The sequence below is a fragment of the Rhagoletis pomonella genome, unplaced genomic scaffold, assembly GCF_013731165.1.
Source record: "Rhagoletis pomonella isolate Grant_MI unplaced genomic scaffold, Rhpom_1.0 Rhpom_scaffold_00011, whole genome shotgun sequence".
Taxonomy (NCBI): domain Eukaryota; kingdom Metazoa; phylum Arthropoda; class Insecta; order Diptera; family Tephritidae; genus Rhagoletis; species Rhagoletis pomonella.
This window is the reverse complement of record NW_023458565.1, coordinates 2,695,311-2,714,538: the sequence shown is the minus strand read 5'-3', so window position 1 is coordinate 2,714,538 and position 19,228 is coordinate 2,695,311. Positions and strand designations below refer to the sequence as shown.

General features: G+C 38.2%; 2 protein-coding genes across 2 annotated transcripts in view; both read right to left on the bottom strand.

Annotated features, from left to right (window-relative positions):
- The window catches only part of LOC118747286, a gene marked incomplete in the record, with an annotated part of 304,434 nt that extends 301,403 nt beyond the window's left edge, over positions 1 to 3,031 (bottom strand). The window contains 1 exon segment of the mRNA XM_036481289.1: positions 2,124 to 3,031.
- A 15,587-nt stretch (positions 3,032 to 18,618) lies between these two features.
- Positions 18,619 to 19,228, bottom strand: part of LOC118747285 (ZZ-type zinc finger-containing protein 3-like) — a 2,057-nt gene continuing 1,447 nt past the window's right edge. The window contains exon 5 of the mRNA XM_036481288.1: positions 18,619 to 19,206. Coding sequence (XP_036337181.1) covers positions 18,848 to 19,206 — 359 coding nt within the window. The 3' untranslated portion in view covers positions 18,619 to 18,847. The remainder of the gene's footprint in view (positions 19,207 to 19,228) is intronic.

Genomic DNA, 19,228 nt, shown 5'->3' with positions numbered 1-19,228 from the left:
TTATTTACAAAAATGAATCTGTCGACAGGTTTGGAATTTTATCTTTGAAACGCCACACTTTTCTTTGAAATCGCTTTATTAGTTCTCGTGCAATAAGCGTTTTTGTGAAGCTCTAAAAATTACAACTACAACATTTGAACATAGCCCCCATACCTTAAGGTAAGACGTATTCTACGTCAAAACATGTTTCAGTATTTAGAAACGTATATGAGCAAATCTCCCAAGTGGTTTTTAGTATCATCTCAGTAGAATAAAAATGCGAAAACATTCTCGATATTCCATTTTTACAATTTTTATTGGCAAATTCGAAATTCATTCTAAAACTGTTATATAATTAATAGGCGGCTTACACAATGTGTCTGACCCGCGAGTCGGTTTGAATGTGTTTGCGAAAGTAAATATGGGTTAGTTACACCGACATGACTCCCGGTCAAGTCTCTGAATGATTCACCTGTGTGTAGGCGACGGCGAGTCAACACGTACGCAAATGACTCGCGAGTCCGACGCACCGTGTATGCCGCCTATAAAGGAGGAAAGTAATATAGATGAGCATAAGGAATACTATGTAACTACGTAAAAATCTCCCATGCTAATATTATATAATTACTTTTAAATAATATGACTTTGAAGTTAAGGCGTGAGAGTAAACGTGTTATATGACCTCGTATGGTGCTGCGCGGCGTATACGTTACACATGCAACTACGAGTACATCGATGGCTGAGTGAAAGATCGACCTATCTCGGCAGCCGATTCAAAAACGCCCTATCTCAGCACATTTTTAATGTATTTTTGTTTGAGATACGGCGTTCTTCAACCAAATTCTGAGGAAGCGCGAGATAGGGCGTTCTCGAGCTGGCTGCCGAGATAGGTCGATTTTCCACTCAGCCATCGATATGAGCATTAATAGTTATTTGTGCTTTTTTAAGTATATAGTTTTCGTTTATTAAAATTTCGCGTTGTTCTTTATACAAAATTGATTTTGATGTAAATATGTTAAATGTACGCAGCTGGAAGAACGAAACGCATAATTTTCTGTGAAATGTTTTAATTGATTGTGCAAAAAAAACAGTTTGTTTAGTTCTAGTAAATCACTTTTTATATACAACTACAAAAGCTCTCAGGTTTGGAGAAAATTTTTTTCTGTTATTTGCCAGAACATTTATGTATATCGTTGCTGAGTATATCTTCAATCAATAGTGAAATTTTATGCTATTCATCTTCAACTTTTTGGCTGCAGCAGGTTTTTAAGAACCTAAATTTACCATTCCAAATTGACATATCAAAAAACAACAAACGCAAAAATAGACTGATGTGATTTTTCAGAATTTCTAAAAAAACGCTGTGTTAAAAATATTTCTTAAAATGGTTGAAATACCCGCAGACATATCGGACAGTACTTAAAAAAAGTTTTTAATTGTCAAAGCGAGGGCATAAGTGGGAAAAAAAGGAATAAACTCCTATGCCGGATTTCCACTAGGCATTCAAATGACCAAAAATGTATGCCATTTTAAAAAAATGCCATGTGGAAATGAACTTAATAAGCTTTTTTTTAATGTAATGGCACTATTATTTTTTAATACCCGACTTTGTCATTTGTCATTTTTTCCATTAATGCCTAATGGAAATCCAGCATTAAATGGAAAATTTTGGTAAATTACTTTTAACAGGTTATTTTTACCCTTAATCGGGGATCACACGATTTGTTTTCGACCTTATTTTTCACACAGGTAACATTGCTTTGTAAACCAATCTGAATCTAAAAAAAATCTCGTTCAATTATTTCGAAATACACCGATTTTTTAAACTCATAACCGAGACCCAAAGAAGTGTTTTTACGATTCTTGTGTGTCTATCGGTCAGTCTTTTGGTTAATATGTATGTCTGTGTCTTTTCTCTCTAAATTTCGATATGACTTTAATTGACAGATTAATCGATTTCAAGACTTCAGATCATACCATATCATATTGCAAATTTGTAAAATGTGCAGGTAAGAATTCTTAATTATAGGCGTAAGATTAACTGCGCTGAGACGCCTAAAAGCATACTATTTTTTTAACAGCAATCACCTTTATGTGTACATACGTACTTATTTATACCTTTATATATATTTGAGCATGCTAACCTTATTATCAATGAGTGCTGCCTTGGCTGTTGATTTTTGCGCCTTGATCCACTCAAAATCTACGCTACGCATTTACGCTGTCTGCATATACGAAATTTTCTACTCGCCACATTTATTTACATACTATGGCAGTCTAGTAATGTTGCGGCCATACTCAGTCGCTGCTGCTGCTGCTGCTGTTGCTGCTGCTGCCACGACACTCATTTAAAGCATGCCACAACTGCCAGCACACACGCACTTACGCGCACTTGTATACACCGACACACACACACACTGGCACATGTTCAACACATTTTTTTGCAGGCGAATATATTCGTATACTTGTATTTGAGGATACGCATACATAGACATGCGTTTGCGTATTTGCGGGCGTAACTCGCATTTGACAAGCTAGTCAACTGCATTGCTAGACAACGCGCACAATTGCTTATACATACGCTTGCATACATATTTAGGTATGTGGGCAAATAAGAGTATATATGTGTGCATGTGCTAACCATGTGCTCCTTGTGAAAATTCGCATGCAAAGCTACGCATTTTAAAGCAATATTCACGGTTCTTTTATGAAAATTTGGGCGTAATTTTTCTCAATACTTAATTGCATTTTATCTCCTTGGCTTCACTTCATTTCATTACACTTCATAACACTTTTTCCAGCACAGGCGCCCATTCACTAAATACTTGTACTATTTAGTTAGGCGCCGCCACTTTGTAGAGCCTTTTGCTCCTAATTTTTCGGTATTCGCAGTCATACCGCAAGTCGCGCACAAATACTATTTCAACTGCTTCTACATGTATATATGTATGTATGCGTATATTTAGGCACCTTAGGTGCTTTTGAGTTGCGTTTTCTTTTTTTGTTTTTTTGTTTTTGTTCACCCAAAAAAAGTAAAACTTTTGAGTCCGTCCGTCCGTCCGTCACGACAAACAAACGCTGCGTACGCTGCTTCCAAATCAACTGATTCATCCTGCGAAGCTTTTCGCTTACAACAGCCAGCACATTTCCGAATTCCACTTTCAACGGCCCATTTATCAGTTTCTCTTGCCATTCATCTGCATTTAAGTGTATGTGTGCACTTTTGCCATTTCTGTGATGTGGTGTGTATGTTTTGTTTTCTTTTGATTTTTTTTTTCTTAGTTTTTGTTTGCCACTCTTTTGTGCTGTTCTTCCGGCGACGACATTCGTGTCATGCTTGTCAGTTGGGTGCCACTAGCTGTGTGATACTTGGTATTTTAGTTTGGGGGCGCGCCTGGCACAGCATCCCATGTGGTCTTGTGTTTGTTGTTGTTACTTTTGTTTTCTGTCTGGTCTGCTATTCCTTCACACAACTGTCAAAAGTCGGTTAACCGATGGGTGTGTTCTAAAAAGCGCAAACAGGTCGAGAGCACTGCAAGGAGCAACGTAATTGTTTTGCTTTCTCTCTCTCTCCCTTACTCTCACACCCTCTCTTACTCTTGTTCTTGGTATGTGTTGCTCCCAACTTTTGCTCACTTTTTTTTATAAAAAACGGCACAGTGGCGTTTGGAAACAAAGTTCGGCTTCATGCCCTGCTTGAAATGAGGATATTAAGGGTACCGCCGGGCATCAGGGACCGTCGTGTATTCAGTATTTTGCATGAATGATCCTTAGTGATGATCGATCAGGCCGTAGCTGACAGGGATAGCAAAGGCTTAATACGAAACCTTCTACCGTCTAATGAAATCTTCAAACCCAACGCTAATGAAGCCTAAAACCGCGATTGCAAAGTATTTGAAAGAGCAGCATTTGAAGCCTGCATCCAGCTATTGGCTCGTCTTCTCTTGTTAGACTTCAGTATCGTGTTGACTTATAGTTGCCAGATTATGTTGTTTTTTTTTTTTTTTTTTGTAAACAATATTCTTTCTACAAACGTCGCTACAGTATGCCAGTTCTTATCTTCTTGAAGCATGGTATTTAGTATGTTCTCCGTTCTTACCGGACCTATTAAAGCCTCTATTTCTGAACGTTCCCTGCACCATTTTTCACATTGAAAAAATGTGTGTTCAGCATCATCATCAGACCAGCTGCAATAGATACAGCTCGGTTTATCTAATTTTTTTATTTTGTGGAGGTATTTCCGAAAGTATCCATGACCGGATAGCAGATGTGTTAGGTAGTACCTCACCGTGCCTCCCTGCGTCCCTTCAATCCATTTTCGTATATTTGGGATGAGTCTCGCTGTCCATCTTCAACGCCATCTTCTCTGCCAGGCGTCTATAGAATTATTTTTTATTACTTCCACTCTGCTTCGAGAGAGGTTCTCAGATTATTTTAGTATGCAGTATTTCATGCGCTCATCGGCAAGTAGGTCGATTGGTTTAAGGCCCGCTATTGCTAAAACTGCAGCGTTTGATACGCGCTTATTATTCTGAGTGACATCGTTCTTTGTACGGTCATGATGAGTTGTCTTCTGCATTTCGATTTTAAAGTGTCTGCCCATACTTCGCTTCAGTAAAGAAGGATGGAGCGACTTATTTCAATAAACAGTTTATGCCTCACTGGTAGGGGCCCGTTAATGTTCGCCATCAAACTGCTTAAGGCTGTTGTGACCCCCGCTGCTTTGTTTGTAGCGTATTTTAATTGTTCGTTGAATGTCAATTTCGAGTGTAACCTGATTTTGCAGCTTTTTGTGTTACAGCTTTTTCAGTTTTTGGGTCGCTAAATTGAGGCCGTAGGAGCTTAGCCAGTCTTGTGTGCGCAGCATGACTTGCGTCAGCTTTCGTTGCGCATCCCTTGTCTCTCGGGCCCGTTTCAACGCTGCAACATCATCTGCATATAAGTAAGTAATGTTCCACAGGTCTGGACCTAAACTAGTTCCTTGAGCTGCACCTGTTATTATGGTCATCTCTTTGAGGCCGCCACTTGTATGGTATATTAGTTTGCAGTCCTTAAGATAGCTACGATTCATTCTCTTAAAATGACCTTCGAGTGTATTAATGATGTCTCTCCACCTGCCGCTATTGAAATCATTTTTTATATCTAGCGTGTCTAATAGTACAATCAGTCTTTAGTAATGACTTCCATGCTGAGTTAGCTTTGCTGCTTCCACCACATCGTGCAGGGCGCCGATGTTGGATCTAACCTTTCTAAGGCCATATTGTCGTACACTTAATCCACAGGCTTCCTCCATTGCTGCATCTAACCTTGGTTTTTCTTTTTCCAATAGCTTTCCTGCTGTGTCTAACATACACAAGGGACGGTATGCCGCCGGACTCGAGGGGTCTAATTTGGCATTGCTAATTCGCATTCCATTTTCATGGGAAGATTCCTTCTTTAAGACATGCGTCGTGCATATTAAGCAGAGGGTTTGGGAGATTTATTACCAGTTCTTTGAGAACTTCTTCCGGAAAGTTATCTGGTCCAGGGCTTTCTTGTTCGTAAAACTTCTTCCAGCTATTTTGAGCTCGTCTTTTGTAAATAGGGGAAACGGTATGTCGTTCACCTGATCAGGTTCCTCTTTTCGTAGAGGGTGGCTGGGAAACAAGGTGTTAACGATGTTGTCTATTAGCCCTTCTTCATTTGCGGCGGTGTGATTTCCCGTACGTCTGGCTCTTGTAAGCTCCCTTCTCTTACTGATGCGTTTCCGTCTCAGCTGTGCAATTTCTTCATTCCACTAGTAGACAGGCTGTTGTTTTCCTCGTTTTATTTTTGGGATAGAAATATTACACGCTTTTTTTATTGAAAACATCGTAAGTTTGTGTTTAAAGGCTAGATAAATTTTAAAACCTACTTGGTAAAACGGGCCTTTAACTTTTTGAATTCTTCTCACTTAATCGTTTTTTGATTCGGGAAGAAATTGCTATAACCCTTATGTCAATAAGAAAACAAAAACTTGTTTAATGAAGTCAAGTATCTGGGAATTATCCTTGATGACAAACTCTCATGAAATCCGCACCTATATAAAGCTATTTAAATAAAGAGGACATCAATTTAAAACCTACTGGCAACTAATGCTGAGAAACTGGCTCATCAGATCTAAACTGGCAATGTGGATGTGGAATGTCGTCGCCAAACTCACCTTAACATATGGTTGTTGAAGGAAGGCAAAAGTAAAGTTCAAATATTCCAAGAACGACACACGATCCTGAGGTGAGAGGCACCCAACAGCGACTGTCGAGGCGTTTCTTGACCAATTGGTTAAATCCGAATCATGAAGAAATTAACGATACTCTTAAATTTTTATATGAGTATTGAAGTCGGTTTTGTTTTTGGCTTAAAAATCACTTGTAATAAACTAAAAAAAACACTTGGAATTCTGTTAATTTTTAATTCTCAAAGTGAGTCACACCTTTTTTTTATTCAGGGACCGTAACAGTTACAACTTTTCTTGAAAAAATATCTCTTTAACAATTATTTTTTGACTTTTATTTAATTACTCCTTAAAAACGGTTATTTCTGACTTTTATTTTATAAATCCAAAATAACAATTATTTTTGACTTTTATCTAAATAATCTGCAAATAACAGTTACTTTTAATTTTTAAATTATGTGTCTTAGATAACAGTTATCGATGACTTTTATTTAAAAGTCATAAATACAAATCAGTCATTCTTATAAGAGTCATTTGTATAAGTCGTAGTAAACTTTTGTTCCCAGCACCTTCCTAACTGCGAAAAATTTTAATGACTTGTATACGAATGATTTAAAAAATTAAAGTCGGTCACTGATTTATATTGAAGACCTTTAAAAGTAAAAGTCACTGACTGTTTTTTATTGATTACTTCAATAACTGTTATCTAAGACATATAATATACAAATCAAAAATAATTGTTATTCTGGATTTATAATATAAAACTCAAAAATAATTTTTATATTTTTTAATTTTGCATAAAAATTGAAAATTAGAATTTATTTTTGAATTTGAGTCTCGGTGAAAAAAGAAATCGATTGGTATGTATCATTTAGTTGTAGAACATTTCCTTTATAGTGAATTTTTCCATGATGAAAACTATCAATAACTGTAATGTCCGATCCCTAGTTTTATTTTATAATTTTTTTCATTCTTTTAAATTTTTAACCGACTTCAAGAAAGGAGAAGGTTATCAGTTCGTCGGAATATAAATATTTTTTTATTGTTTTTTTTTTTATGTATGTTGCCGCATAACTTTGGACCATCATGAAATATATATATATAATTATATTTTTTTTTATGAGAATTGAAGTCAGTTTTTTTGCTAAAAATTGCTTGTTTTCTTTTCGTTTAATCATATCTGTTTTTATGTTATTTAAGCTAGCATATACATATATATTTCACTTCCCTTGTATTTTCGGCTTTCCCTGCGCCTTTCGACCTCTCACAACATGCATTTTGTTAAATATACCAATTAATATGTATGTATGTACATAAGTGCAAAGATATATATATATATATATATATATATACGCATATATGTATGTTTCACAAAGCTCTTATCTCTCTACTCAAACGAATATTTATTAAACCGTTAAGCTTTCTATTCCCGGCTCTCATTATGCTTGCTTCGAGTAGAGAAAGTAAAGCTTTTCGCTCAATTATCACTACCAAAGGTCAGCTTTCACGTACATTCGCTGCAAATTGTAGATATCAGCAAATGCAATGTAGTTATTACAAGTGTGTATGTGCTTGTTAGCAAGAACAACAGCAACAATAGATACGTTTACACACAAATGTACTCATTCACCTCGTTTAATATGCATACATGCATTTACATATACATACATACATATGTATGTACTATTTAATTTTCCGCTGTTCTTACTGTCGCCGCAGTGTCTTCCGCTTTTGTTTTGCTTTACCACTTTCTATTGTTGTTTTCAACAGGCAGACTTTGCGTTCGTGCTATTGCCAGCATGCCGCACACCCCTGATTCTTGGCATCACAACAAATCAGTGCGATTACGCCGAAAGCATCGCCATCAACGCGTTGATTGAAATTTAAATATTCATGTCGAAATTTTGTGTCTGTCTGGTTGTCCGTTGTTTGTGAGCGCTGTGTCCCACTCTGTGTTGCTCCTTGCTATTGCCGGTATGTCTGTACGTGTAAGCACCTATTAATTTCGAGTGTAAATGTAAATAAATTGGCTTGTGTTTCCTGTTTTTCAGAATTCCTAGCAACAAAGGGTTCTCATCAGTTTGCACGCACAATTAATGGTTGCATCTCTTACATACATACATATGTACATACCTAGCTTACGCGTATTATTTAATTGTCTGTCGCTACTCTGTAATACATATATATGCATGTACGTATGTATATTTCTGTACAAAATATATATTTACGTCTAGTTACTTGTTGTGTACAGCCAGCTTTGGTTTTGAGCTTCACCTCTCTTCCTCCAGTGTGCTATTAGGGATCAACAACTTTTTTAGTAATCACATTTAAACATGAAAATTAGTAATGGAATTAATTCTCAATTCAATTTTGACTGAAATTGAAATTGACAACAACGAAAGCGACTACGACAATCGCACAGTAAGAAGCGTGAGCAACAACAGCTGCGAGACGTTTATTTTACCAGCAACAGGATGCAGCCGGAAATATACACATACATACTAGAGGTTTACGCCGAACGGCTTTGCGGCGGCGGCGTGGTCAACTTCAAAAAGTATCGGCGGCGGCGGCGAGGCCGGCGCGTCTGGAGACGCCGGCGCTACTGCTCATAAGGTAGATTCCAAAGAGCCATGAGGTTACTAATCTTGTCCTGTCATCTCGGCACCCTTAGGCATTCGCCATGGCAATTCAGATTGTAATTGTATTTAATTCATTAATTGAATTAGTTTTAAATTTAAGTTACATTACTTTCTACTTGCATTAAAATCTTGAGTGTCTGCCGCTGATGGATGGGCGAACACACGAAATTTTGAGGTATATACATATGTACATCTCTATCTTCTCTACAAATTCGTATGTGCTATTTAAATTTAAAGAAATACAAAAATTTAAAAGGTCAAGTTATTGGGGTAATTTGTATCGCTGTCAATAAATTTATGCAATATTCTTATCAACCGTTATGTTAAATTACGGAGTTGTTACGATTTTTTTGGGGGTTATGTATTGAAAACAAGGTTTGGTCTACTTTTTTCCAAAAGTTTAACCCATCAACTCCCACCAGAACGGGCCTTTTTACCCACTGTTTAAAAAATGGCCTATAGATGGTTAAAATTTCCACTAAAATATAAAGCGCCAAATTTTTCTTAGGAGAACCGAATGTAATGAAAAATAATAGTAATTTTTAGCAAAAAGGGGGACTTTAAACCTGTGTAGAAGACATTGCGATGCGCGGGAGCAAAACCTTCCTGGGATTTGACCACCACTTAGAAATGCTAACGTAATTTTCACACAGCCACCTAGTACTTGTATACGTCTGCGGGACCCCAGAATAAAATAAGTTACGAATGCAAAAATTAGCAAAAAAAAAGAGTTTGCTTTTTATTAAAAGTGTGTTTATAATATAAAAAAAAAATACACAGGAAAATCAACTTATCTTTGTTTTATCTCCAATAATTGAGGAGTTAGATGCAATAAGGACGCTTCTGTTAAAACTGCTTTCTGAGATATTGGCGTTAAAGTTTTAGATGTGTTATAACTTTCTTGTTGTTGTAGTATATAAAATAGTATTGTTGTAGTATTGAAAAAAATTGTCTACTGCGGAAAAAAATTGTCAGATTACCAGTATTCGACCCTAATTTAACTGTAATAACCGCTTTCGATTGAAAAACGTGTTACCTATGTTTTTTCTGAGTTACGCTTTTTTTGGAAATGTTCAGTGGCCCAAATTAAGTAAAAAAAAAACTCCTTTAAAAATGTAATTTTCATTTTCTAAAATAGTGTTTTTTTACGAGTAGTACAAAATTCCTTAGGCGCCGAACGCCGCCGCCGCCGCCGCCGCGCCGATATTTTCGTAATTCGGCGGCGGCGCGTGAAAAATTACAAAAAACGGCGGCGGCGGCGGCGTGGCTCGGCGGCGTATACCTCTAATACATACATATATAAATTTTTACATGCATATGTACATACATATGTATATTAACGCATGTATGTATGTGGTTATATTTTTTGTTGACAACATTTGTTGTTTGCACCTAGAAAATACATACATTCGTATCTGCATACTTTGCAGTGTTTTCTGTTTACTAGCTCACCATGGCGTATACGTAAACTGACACCAATGGACGCTGGTAATTTAAATTAATCATACGCCCTGGTGCGCGCGCTGTAAACGGTAGTTGCATGATAGATTTTCGTATTTACATATAAAGAGAATACACAGATACACATGGGTATGTATGTATTTATTGGTTATTAATTAGATGAGTTATTCAATTAAAAACGCAAATAACTAAATATATGCAGTACAAATACGCACAACTTAAATGAACTACTAAGGGCCGTTTTCTCAAGTAACCTGTAACTTTGAAGCTCATTTTATATTTAAAGATTGCATTAAAATTTATGATTGTGTTTAAAGTAAAGCATTTTATTAACCGTTTTATATTGTTTTACAACCAAGAAACATACATACGTCATAAACCGATAATAAAAATGCTTAACTTTAGACATAGCTTTTTTACTTTTAGTTCAGCCTTTAAATATAAAGTGAGCTTTAAAATTAAAGGTTACTTCAGAAAACGGCGCTAAGTGTTACTTACGCATTAGTGTAAATATGCCTGTATGTAGATAAGTTCTCAAAAGCATTTCGTTTAATTAGTGATATAATGAATTAGTTTGGAGCATTGTGATCAAGAGACTTTGCCCATTAGATTGGAATGATTTGACTGTGAAGATTTTCTCAATTCATTTCACATACATATGTATATATATATAACTTCGTTGCATATTAGTAGAGGCCAGCATTGGCAGCAAATCAGTATTGCAAAAATTATTTATTACATATTTACATATGTTCGCAGCTCTAAGTATTATAATTAGTATATGCTATTAAAGAAAACACAGAAATATCAATGCTTGCTCCATAAATATTTGTATTTTAAATTCTAGGAAAATCAAAACAAATTTGTTTGGCCAAGTGGTAGCACGGAAAATGGTCTTTGTTAAGGCATACTTATTTTATGACAATTGTGTTTCTCAACCAACAAATAACAGTTTTTTCTCGAAAATTCACAAATTCTTTCAAATTAATTTATTGATATGTTAGTATTATCATGCGCAGATATTAAAAATGTAATAAAAATGTCATCATTGATTTAGTCATGTATTTTAAGTAATCGACTATTTAACTATTTTCATTTGTTTATTTATAAATTTATTTATTTACTTACTTTTTTAATTGCTTATTTTTTCCAATATGGTTATTGAGCTTTGTACAATTTTGTTTTTAGGAAAAATGAAAAAAGAAAAAAAAACAAGCAAATATAACAGCAATTTCAAAGAACCAACAACAGTGTTGCAATTGGTTCGGCAAATTTAAATAAACTTGATCTGGAACCCAACGAAAGCTAAATGGCATTTAAATAACAATCGAAAATTAAACTTAAGTGCCGTTTAAATATTCATTAGAAATTGGGCCTTAGTCCGGTTGAAAGCGGGATTTCAAGTCACGGCCAAACACTAATATGTGTAAGCGCCAATCTATTATAATTATTAAAATGTTATTGAATAGGGTGGATTTTTTTTTTTTATTTAGTAGGTTAATGGGAAAATTTAGAGAATTACGCTCACAGAGAGCGAAATAAAGAAATAGCTAAGAAAGGCAAACTGGCAGAAATTAGCAAGCTGATCAGTGTTTTTGACAACTAAAAATATTTGGCGAAATTTTTTAAATAGTTTTTTACAATTCAAAAGTATTCCCAAATATTTTCAATTTGCAACACCTCATCAATATAAAATGATACCCTCATTTGAATTAAAAAAAAAAAAATACCAAAAATATGCAGACATATAAAAACAGCTGTGTCTAACCTCGCTTGCTTACGTTTCAACAGCTGTAAACTCATTTTGACAGCTGCTAGTTTCTGCTAGCAAAAATTTTACTAGCAGAAACCAGGGCTACAGTGACTATTAAACCAACAAAAGACTAATAGTCAAATGCCGCACTAATGTTATTTTGACCATAGGTACGGTGACCATCCGTCCTGTATTATACGGAACAGTCCTCCTTTTTGACCCATTGTCCTGTTCTGTATTTCTTTTAATGTCTTTTATTTGTCCCGTAATCGGTGTTCCGACGCATTAACAGCTCATTAAATGGCATGCCTATGAACGAGTTTTAAGTGATGTTGGTATATAATCGTAATTTTCTTTATAAACAGTTATTATTATCTAATCTTAATGCCTGTGAGGACTCTGAGAATACCCCTAATATGTAACGACACGACAGGTAAGGAAATTGACTATATTGTAATTTTGAAACGCATTGCTTCAAGTTCACTGTTGAGGACTTAATTGCATGCCTCTGGAATAAGAAAAAATATACAGGTGGTGCTGAGAAAATTACTTTCGGTATGTTAACAAACTTCCTTTTGAATTAATGATATTACTTGTTACGGGAAGTGAAGATTTTTAATGAAAACACGATCCCTAAAGGCTGGAGAGTTGTTAAGATTGTTGCAATCCATAAGCTGAACAAGGAACTAAGCAATCTGAAAATTTTTAGAACAATATCGCTCCTGTCAATTATGGCAAAAAGTCTAAACGTGATGATCAAAGAGAGGTTGATGGCATGGGATGAAAATAAAAAATATTCCCTGAAAGTAGCTTTGCGTACCGAAAAGTAAAATCTTCATCAATGTGCATAAACGAGTCTCAATACTCGTCCAGTAGGGTAATAAAAAAGGGGAAAAAAGGAATTGAATGGCTACGGGAGTCTAAGTTAGAATAGTAAAGTGGATTGTAACTTTTTTCTCAAAAAAGTGGTTGGTTTTAGGTGAGAGCAAAGTTCTGGTGGCAAATGGGCTGCCTCCAGGTAGTTGCCTTTCCCCAATCCTACAGGGAGCAAATACCACGGTTTACCAGTATGCAGATGATTTTTCCTTCATGTGCTGTGGGAAAATTGAGAGTGAAGCGTTAGAAATGTTAGCAAACTGAAAGACTTTCCGGTTATCATTCCCACGACAGCCGGTTGTACGTACCGGAATGACTCGAGTTTTACCCGACCAAGGGCTGTTGTTTCGGCGATCTAACCCTATTTAGGTCGGCGAAGTATCTTAGAAGCTGTTTGTCCATAGGGCTACATTTGCTACGCATTCTTCTGCTCAGGGCTGGCATCGAGTCAAACCCAGGGCCAGAAGCCTATACCTGCTGTGTATGCCAGAGACGACTACACCACAACTCCACCTCAGTCAAGTGCAATGCTTGCGACGCTCGGTCGCATACCCCAACTGCAACGCCGCCCACTACCACCACAGGGCGGCAACCTCTACAGCAGCGCACACAGCCAATGGCGGCAAGGCCACACACATCCCTCACACCCCGCATAACTACACGTCTCCCGAACCACATGAAGCTCCTTCAGTTTAACTGTAACGGACTTCAGACCAAGATCGAGGAGATAACCGTCTTCATGGGAAGACATGGTATATTGATAGCTGCGGTCCAAGAAACGAAGTGGTACAGCAATCCAACATTGTTGAATTGTGCGGGTATAACGTGCACCGCCGAGATCGCGAGCGAGATAGTGGTGGTGGCTTAGCGTTCATCACGCACCACACCGTGCACTATCGTCTTATTGAAGCAGACATCGACCGCAGGGATATCACCCTAGAATGTCAGGGCATTTCTATCCGGTCAGGCGATGTTGAGCTCGAAATATTTAACGTGCACATACCCTCTGTCACTTGCTACCCGGCAGGATATCACCCTGATATAGGTGCGCTCCTCAGAGGTGAAAACCGTATGGTAGAAGGTGACTTTAATGCGCACCACGATCTTTGGCACTCAAGACTGTCAAACGATCGTAGGGGAACAGACTTGGCTGGGCAGATAGACGATTCGACATTCTGCACAATGAACGACGACGCACCTACCAGGATTATGGCAGCCGCTGCAGCTCGCCAGACATAACAATAGTCAGCGCTGGTCTGATAAACAGCGTATCATGGCGACCTATGTTGACTTTGGCATCAGACCATCTGCCCATAGTCATCTCGATCGATAAACCAACCGACTTTGCTTCCGCGGAACACCGCACCTATATCAACTTTTCTTTTTCTTGGAGAGGCTTCGCGGAATTTACTGAGCACCTTCGCTGCGCTCCCCACACCAACCGACGTCCACATTGGTGAACGTAAGTTCCGCAGGGTTGTCACTGCTGCTGCAGATCGCTTCGTGCCGGCAGGATGCATTACGGACCCCCGTCCAAACTTCCCTGCCGAAGCGGCTGTTCTAGCCGATGAACGTGATAGCCTTCGTCAGGCCGATCCCGGAGATCCCCGTATCAGGGATCTCAACGCGGAGATTCGGCAACTAGTAAACGTACATAAGCGGAAGAAGTGGGAAGAGCATCTGAAGACTTGCAACTTTACCTCTGGTGTGAGTTAGCTTTGGTCAACCGTGAGGTCACTGTCCAATCCGACTAAGCACGACGACAGGGTCGAAATTTCTTTCGGCGACCATGCTTCGTCAGACCCGGAGCGATGCGCGAGCTCCCAAACTGGACTGGACAAAGCCAAGCGTCGAGTGACCAGAAGGCTGCACAAACTGCCAACAACTTGTGCCGCCCTTGCTTTTAGTAGCGATGAAGTTCAGGTGGCCATCGGGAAGGCGAAAGCCTCCAAAGCCATGGGTCCCGACGGAATATGCATGCTGATACTTAAAAATTTTGGGTCCTGCAGGAGTAGCGTACCTAACGGAGGTCCTCAATTTCTCAATGGCCATTCTCATCATCCCAGACATCTGGAAGGTGGGGAGAGTGGTCCCACTGCTCAAACCGGGGAAACCAGCCAACAAAGGAGAATCGTATCGGCCGAAAACACTCCTTTCCCCGGTAGCGAAGATACTAGAGGCCTTGCTGCTCCCGCATTTCACGAACCACCTGACCCCAGCGAAGCATCAACACGGTTTCCCTAAAGTGCACAGTACAACAACAGTACTTAACGCCGTAAACACTCAGATAACACGTGGCCTTAACCGCAACCGTCCCTGTGAGAGAACTATTCTAGTAGCGTTGGACCTGTCAAAGGCGTTTGGCACCGTCAGCCACTCCACGCTACTAGAAGATATAGAGGCTACCTCTCTCCCACAGAGGCTCAAACGGTGGTCGGCGAATTATCTTAGTGGTCGACACTCGTCGGTAATGTTTAAAGACAAATCGAGCAAACTCAGAAAAATAAAACAGGGGGTTCCACAGGGTGGTGTCCTTTCCCCGCTACTGTTTAACTTTTATATTTCAAAGCTCCCTCAACCACCAGAGGGAGTCTCGATTGTCTCTTACGCCGACGATTACTCGATCATGGCGACTGGGTATGGAATTGATGACATGTGTTCGAAAGTAAACGGGTATCTCTCCGAGCTTTCTCGCTTCTTCACTACCAGGAGCCTAACGCGCTCCCCTACGAAATCCTCTGCGACCTTGTTCACCACCTGGACGAAGGAGGTCAGGCTACTGCTGGGAATTCACGTCGATGATACACGAATTCCGACGGTGAATAACCCCAAAATACTCCGAGTTACCTTCGACAGTCTGCTCTCCTTCTCTGCGCACGCAACCGCTATTGTCAACAAAGTACAGAGCCACAACAAGGTCTTCAAGTCGCTAGCCGGCAGTACTTGGGGCAAAGACAAAGAAACGTTGCTGGCAACATACAAGGCAATAGGCCGGCCGGTTTTAATTTACGCAGCACCACTGTGATCGCCGGGGACTATTAGGACGCAGTGGATGAAGCTGCTGACGACGCAAAACACCGCACTACGGACGGATCATTAATGTAGAAAAAATAAGTTTTTAGTTATGAAACCCCCAGCCAGAAAACATTTTTGTTAAAATGGGAGGATAAACAAATTGAACAAGTCAGGTCAATTAAATGGCTGGGCAGGGTAATCAGTGTCAAATCAACTATAGCGGAACATGTGAAGAGGGTAAAAAATATTGCATCAAAAAGCAAAACTTGATTCTGAAACTCACAACGATTAAAGGTGGTTTCGAACCCAAAATTGCTATTAATCTCAATATCTAAGTCGTTTGTTTTTTATAAGCAAGGTCGAGTATGCGAACACCACGTATGCGGATGAACCTCAGGGGTACAATAAGAAAATTCAGACCATTCTCAGTGACACACTTAGGAGGTGTCAGGGCCTTCCACCGAACACCCAAGTGCACACAAGATTTGTACTAGCTGGGGAACTGCATCCGCTAAGAAGAACAGAGCGGCTTACTTGTAAGGAGCTGGGCAAACAGAGGGTATCGAACGCTAAACTGAGAGAAAATCTTTATCAAGGTACAACTGGCAAATCTAGCTGTCATTTATAAATAATTCTAAGCACAAAGATTTTACAGTGGAGATGTCAAACCTCGGCGGTTCCAAAAGCAACTTTAGTAATGAGCAACTAAGAAGTCTGTATAACTCGTAATTCCGTTAGCTAAAGGAAACGTCCGATCATCTAATTTTTGCGCGTTCAGAATATTCAGTATTTTTAAGGAATTCTTCAAGGTGTCAAATCAAGACTTTATCAGAGACTTGATCGTTTTTCTTCAAAGGGTCAAATTGAATAAAGTCTTAAGTCTTGAAAAAATTGAAAAAAATTATAAAACAAGTAGTTTTTACGCAAAAAACAAAACCCGACTTCAATTCTCATAAAAATTTAAGATTATCGTTATATTCCTCAAGATCCGATGATCGGATTTAAACCAAATTAATATGGGACTACCTGTGAGGTGGTTATTAATTTTTTTTTTATAAAAAAAATATAGAGCATTGTTATGCAAACCCACGTAAATCCAAGTTTCTAACTTTGTACAATATATAAGGGGTATTCTTTCTGAACGTTAACTCTCCCGCCCTCGTCAGCCATCAATCTTCCTATTCAATAATTTTGTTTCACCGAATGACCCTGACGGTGCAAGGAACCCCACATATATGTTATCTGAACGTAGAATTGGCCCTCGCGTTATTTTGCCACTCGGCATTGGAAAGCTTGTTTTTCATGAATTTTCCATATCTAAAACAAATGTAAGTTAAAAGAAAAATGGACAGGGTGGGTGGGGATAACGTTCAGAAAGAATGCCCCATAAAAAAATCAACAAGCTTTCGTAAAAATTTCTAGCTTTTTTAATTAGATTTCCTAGAATGATTCCTATTGATTAAATTCTAATAGAATATATGAATAACTCAGTGAGAGGGGAGACCAGTATGTTTGCATGTATGTATATAAAAAAATATTTATTGGACCAAAAAGTAGTGGGTAGGCACTGTGGCCAATGGTAATCAACTATTACCACCTCTGCATGGTTGTAAGCCATGCAGAGTCCGCAGAAGACTCCGGAAGCAGTGTCCGGAGGATGCATCAGACTAGGCCGAGCATACTTTGAACTGCCATCAAATTATAACTTAAGAAAGTTTTATTACATGGCAGTTGAGAAGTGCATGTACATAAATTTCATTAATTTAATGAAGGAAATTTTTGCACATGCAGCAGTACATAACATGCATTTAGGCGCCTGGTGTTAGCAGTCGCGTCTAAACAAACTACAATTTTCAAATTACTAAAAATCACGGTTTTTGGATTTTTTTTTGTCACGTTTGCTTCCATCTTTTTATAAAAAAAAATCTAAATTAAATAAATAATATTATGTTAAAATTTGTCAAAATGTGGTAAGGCTATAATTTTTTCGACCACTGTATATCTAGATGTATATGGGACGTTCCATGTCAACCGGCACAGAGCTAAATTTAAGTGCTGAAAATATTTGTACACTTTTGCTCTTTTAAAATCAGCGAGCGATTTTTGAAATTCGATAGTGGTATTCACCAAAGTGAGCAAGTGGCAAGTGAGTGTTGTCAACAGTCGTTGGTTGAGCCCACCTGTTCTCATGCCAGACTGCCAGGTCACTTGCCCAATTTGATGAATACCCCTAATGAAACGACAAATAACAAAATTGACAATCCCAAATAAATAAAATGAAATGATACTTTTTTAAGCAGGAATACAATCTGGTGTCGGATTTTAAAAAGTCGAATTGTCCTGCTTGTGTAAACATTTCTGGGTTTCCATGATTGCTGAACCTAAATCTGGTGTCAGATTTTAAAAATCCTTGATTGGGCAATCCATTCTGGATCTACCATTTATAACGGATAGGGTATAATCGAACGTGCGTACATTTATCCGATTCGATCAATGTTATGTAAATTCCAGCTATGTAAATTCCAGCCTTATTACTTTAAGCAGCTACGTTGAACACAGCAAATTATAAAAATATTATGATTTTATTTTTGTTTGCGTGGTTATGCGTAACGGTTTTAAAATTTCTTCATGAGCGCATCTCTACGACTTACTTTTTAGCACATATGTGCATACGTTACATAATAATAATAAAAGACAATGAATTTAGTTATAAAAAGTTGAAAGCACTTTGATCTGTTATTCTTGTTTCAGTATTAGAATTCTCACCCAAAACGGTATACTACTGCAAAGTTCGTCGATCAGACTTTATGGCATTACATGAGTATGTTATACTAAACATTTTGAGCTATAAAATAGTTTTAGACACTTTTGGCTGTTCAGTACTCAAAATTCAATTATATTGTTTACACCTTTTGGATTCCAATGTGCCTGTCACGAATCAGTCTCCCTAACTACATCGTGTGGCAGATGCTCAAAATTTTGTGACAACAACTGACTCACAATGCAATCGGAGCATTGATTTAAGTATATATAACAAGTGTTGCATCGCCAATGTAAACGCGAAACGGCAGCTACACGGCATGTCTCACACAAACGAGCTAAAGGATCTGGATTATAACCTTCGGGCGTATTCATTTTCTCTTCTTTTATCAAGTTCAAGATTTTCATCATGCGTTCACGATCTTCAGCGCTAAGTGACTCAATGGCACTGGCTCCCTCTTCCGGTGGAGTTTCCGTAGAGGTATTGCGTTTATCTGTTGGCGCTGGTGAACTTTCCGAGCGCAAGTCACCAAATGAGTAGTCATCTTCCGG